We start from the raw sequence: 4,960 nt of genomic DNA, 5'->3' as shown, positions 1-4,960 counted from the left end.
GCACCTTTTGGGCGTAGGTGGATGCCCTTTCAATTACGTTCCCGGTACCTCTCTGTCTTCATCTGGTTAATTTCTTAATAATTTACCTGGGACGTCGTGCACTACATGTCAAAGGCTGCATGTCGATCGGCAAGATGCTAAGTCATGGGAAGGTGATTGATTGATCATCAAGTCTCCACAAAATACTTGATTTCTCCACCTTCTTTTCCCCTGAGACTAGAGAGCAATCGTGAGATGACTATTAATAAGAGGAAAAGTAAACTGATCGAGCGTTGAGAAAAATGATCAATTACTAGTTTTAGAAATTGTAGCCTACATTAATAATTAACTATCATTTATTAAAGATAACTAATTAAGCGAAGCATGTCTTAATTGTTAGGTGCAAAAGATCCAAACTTGTGACAACAAGGAGATCAAGCAGAAGGAACTGTAGTTTTGCCTGCATAAGCTTCAAATGATATCAATTAAAGGCCAAACTCACAAATTCAATTAATGATTAGGATATCCGATATTTATCATATAATTATGTCACCTTCTGATTTTTCCCCACCTACGCGGGCGTCAATGTTACTAAATGGTACGTACTTCTTATCACAGCCAAAGCACTAATTATCACTAATAAATTAAGTAGCACCCACTATGACATAATGAAAACAGTATGTTATATATATTACACAAATTAATTTATTGGGAAGGAGTATATCCATAATATATTTGCTTTTGATAACTACGTTTTCATTTGTAATCCCGTTTTAATTTGTCTTCTTGTTATTATTCTTATTTTCTTTACTTTTATTTTTATTTTGCCTTTTAGTTTCTTCCCTCGGGCGTTAGGAAATCACCAGCACCCCATCCCTATTGTAAAATTGTGCTCCTAATTACTTTCGTAAGAAATTTCTTACGGCCTAGTTTGTAGTTTCCTCATTGCAATTTGCAGCAGTTGGAAGCAATGCATGGCTTGCAGTTGAAGCCATGACGGGAGTACTTCCCACGGTGACCCGAGTACTTCCCACGGTGACCCGAGTTTTCCCGTGGTGACCCGAATTTTCTTTGGCGCTATAAAAAGGTGGTGCTCCAAAGGATTTTCGATGTGGGAAAGTTTCTCTATTGGCCACACATATTTCTCAATAAAGGACTCGTTGTTTGTGTCTCTGAAGTACTAGAGAAGAAGAAGAAGAATGAGGCTCTTGAACCCCAACGATTTCAAGAATAAGGATGTTGATCCAACCATGTCTGCCATTGATATGTTATCAGTGGCTGCTGAGGTTGCTGCTCGCATATATGACCAAGAACAAAAAGGCTTGAAGCGAAGCCGTGGCGGGAGTAGTTTCCAACAGAAAAAGAAGTCTAAAAGGAAGGAAGAAAAACCCAAAACGGGATCGAAGAGGTCGAAGCTGGACATGCCAACCCTTCCAAACCCTCCGCCGGACTTGCCTGAGGAATTCAGGAATCGTATCGAAGCAATGGGTGGAAGGCAAGTGGTTTTGGTTATACAAAAAGCCCTCTACGACACTGATCTAAAGAAAAACAACAGCCGTTTATCCATACCTTTAAGACAGATCGAGGGGGATTTTTTGAGAGATGATGAGAGAGAATCTCTCATACAACAGAATGAAATGAAAGTTTCATTTATCGAGCCCTCGCATAAGGTGAACAATATGATTTTGAGGCAATGGGACATGCGCAAAGACTCCGGGAAAACATGCTCACAATACGTGTTGAGGACTTTTTGGAACGAGGTTTCCCAAGAGAATGGACTCGGGCTGAAGGATGTGGTCCAAGTTTGGTCTTTTCGGGTTGACAATGAACAAAAACTCTGCCTGGCTCTTGTTGTGGTTAGCCGATGTGGTGGCAACGAGGGAGAAAGTAGCAGCCATGAAGCTAGAGATGGAGAAGGAGTGGGGGTGTAGTGAGAGCATGTGAAGCAGTACCGAAGATACTATTAGCACTTATTTAGTTTCTTTTTATTTAATTTAGGTTTTCTTGTTCACGGAAAACAATATATAGCTCATTATAAATACATTACAACATATGCATTTCAATATAGTAATGATGTAGCCCTAAAGGCATGCTTCCTCTCTCTCTTATATAACATTATATATTTTTTCACATATGGAATCTACTCATCAGTCTCAAGCCCATGAAGATATTTAGTTACTTGTGTTTTGGCTTCTAATTTGATTCTTTTCTTCCTGATTTGAATATTACTAGTATTTTTGCTTAATATCGTTTTGTAGATAGCATGTGATTAGCAAAAGATGTAAGGAGTTTATGGATGGCGTACTCAGACTTTGTGCTTTTATCTCCAAATGAGATTATGCATGATTAATGAAGTTTCTATTTTCAACCAAATTTTGGAGGGGATCCAAACCAACAACGCGAATGGGTGATTTTTATTATTATTATTATCTTTTTGGTGTATTCAAAAACAAAAAATGTTAGGCTTACAAACAAATTTTACAACATGATGTGACACAATATGATTGGGTTTCTCAAAAGTCGAATTTATTTCATTTCTAATCATGTTATAAAATTTGTTTATAAACCTAATATTCCTCTTCAAAAACCAAGAACCAAACAATAAAAACTTCAATTCCCACAAAAGGAAGAAAAACATAAACTGAAGTGAGCAACAAATTAAACAAATTAAATTTACAGTCCGTTTGGTAAAGGGTTTTAGTGGTGATACTATAGCAAAAATTGATTGATGTAAAATAAAGTAAGAATGTTATTTTTTTGAAAATGTGAAAAAGTAAGAATGTTTGGTATTGAAAAATGAAAAAAAAAAAAATGTTTTGTAATGATTTTTTTATTTTAATAGTAATAAAAAGATATTGATGTGATGTAAAAAGTAAAAAAATATTAAAAAAAAAATGAAAAAGTGAGATGAATAGCATTAAAACGAAATCATTTAGCAGCAAAAGCAGCGAAAACATCTTCCGCTATGCACTGCCTCACATCTCAGTGATCTCACCCTCTTCTCCACTGCCCTCTCCACTTTCCTCTTCCACCACAAAAAGCAGAAAACATAGCCTTCCATTCCATGTCTCCTGCACGACCAGAGCTGCACAAGTGTATCAAGGCAATGGATGGGACCCAAGTGGACATGGGCATCCAAAAAGCGCTCTATCACACAGATCTGAGGACAAACAACAGTACTCGATTATTCAGTTAGATCAACAAGCGTTTTTTGAGAGAGCAGATTTTGCACAACAAAACCCATTGATATAGTGCAATTCATCGAGCCCTCGTATTCGTATAAGTACAGTCGGATGATTTTGAGGCAGTGGGAGATGCCCAAAATACAAGTAACGGGAGCATAGTGACAGCAAGTGGGGCAGCTAAGAAGATCCAAGCACCAGCCAAAGAGCAGAGGAGAGAGTAGGTGGGTGGCAGGAGATGGTGCAAGTAATAGCCCAAGTGCACATATGGGATCAACTCCTCAGCCTCAAGCCCATTGAGATTACTAGTTTTTGGCTTTTGTTTTTTACTCTTTCCTTTCTTATTTGAATATTACTACTACTTTTGTTCAATGTTTAGTAGAATATTGCACGTGATGAACTAATTGATGAAAGAGTCTGTTAATTGAGGATAGACTTTGCAATTTTAATTTCCAAGTTAGATTTTGATTAATGAAGCTTCTACTTTCAACCAAAATTTGGAGAAGATCCAAACAAGAAATATCAGTCGGTATTTTTTTTTTTCTTCTTTTTTGGTGCACAAAGAACCAAAAGCTTAGGGATCCTTGGGCAATGCTTTTTAAGACTTTTTTTTTTTTTTTTCTTAGTAAAATTGAAAAGGCATTAATAAATACGTCAAACATACGAAACACTCAAAAGTGAAAACTAAGTTTACTTTAATGTCACGTTACAATTAAAAAGCCAAACACAAGGATCAGTGCGGAAAGCGAGGAAAGGCATAGTATTGGCCTAAGGAATTCAACATTCAATAACGGCACAAGCCAAGAAAAATCCAGTTAGAATCATGGATATCAATTGGACAAAAGCTAATTATTTGAATCACCAAACAAGACATTAAAAGAACGCAATCTAAGTGGGACCTTGAGCATTGGTACAATCTGTCAAAAGAATAGGGCCTAACAAAGTTTCAAAATTTGTTTATGTTACATGCTTTAGACTGGACAGACTCAGCTGTCAATGTTTTAGCTTGGTATTGACGAAAAAACATAATTGCCGAATTTTTCCAATATTTGGAATAAGTTTCCTCTAAGGCTCCGTTACTTCGACGTAAAATGGTTTTCAAAAAATAATTTCTGCATTTTACAGTGTTTATTTCAACGTAAAATAATGGTCAACGAAAAATATTTTTCTTTTGACCGAAAATTCTTCTTTAATTTTCAGAAAATGGTTTACAGTTTTGAAAACCGTTAACTATTTTCCGACTGTGAGCATCTCATTCTTAAATCGATGGACCTTGTCAAGACCCGCCCAGAACCTCACCAAGACTTGACCGAGACTCGTCTAGAACCCACTCGGGACAACGTCAGGGCATGCCTGGGACATGACCGGACTTGAACGGGACCCGCTTGGACCTGCTCGGGAATTGACCGTGACTGGATTGGGACCTGCCCGGGACCCACCTAAGACTTGACCAAGACCGGTCCAGGACCCGCCTAAGACTTGACCAGGACCTGTCTGGGACCCGCCTAGGACTTGACCAGGACTTGCTCGGGACGCCGCTAGGATCTACCCAGGACTTGACTGGGACCCGCCTAGGACTTGACCAAGACCCGACCGGGACTTGACCGGGACCCGCCCAGGACCTAGCCGGGACCCTGCCAGGACTTCACCAGGACCCGTCTGAGATTAGAAAACTACGAGTAGTAATCTCAATCTCAAATATTGGTCTATTTTCCATAAAATAAAAAGAAACCCTTTTTACTTATTTATTTGTCTGTTTGCATGCTTTTGGCTTATCCTTCTGGTTTATTGGCATCAAA

General features: G+C 38.3%; 1 protein-coding gene across 1 annotated transcript; it reads left to right on the top strand.

The window, feature by feature from the left end:
• The first annotated feature begins 1,178 nt into the window (after window positions 1–1,178).
• LOC132167190 (B3 domain-containing protein At2g31420-like) lies at window positions 1,179–1,910 on the top strand. The gene has a single exon (XM_059578097.1). The coding sequence runs from the start codon at window positions 1,179–1,181 to the stop codon at window positions 1,908–1,910; it is 732 nt and encodes a 243-aa protein (XP_059434080.1).
• Window positions 1,911–4,960: the final 3,050 nt, after the last annotated feature.

The sequence above is a fragment of the Corylus avellana genome, chromosome ca1, assembly GCF_901000735.1.
Source record: "Corylus avellana chromosome ca1, CavTom2PMs-1.0".
In the NCBI taxonomy this organism is placed as follows: domain Eukaryota; kingdom Viridiplantae; phylum Streptophyta; class Magnoliopsida; order Fagales; family Betulaceae; genus Corylus; species Corylus avellana.
Note: the sequence above shows the minus strand (reverse complement) of the source record. Positions and strands in the feature narration are given on the sequence as shown.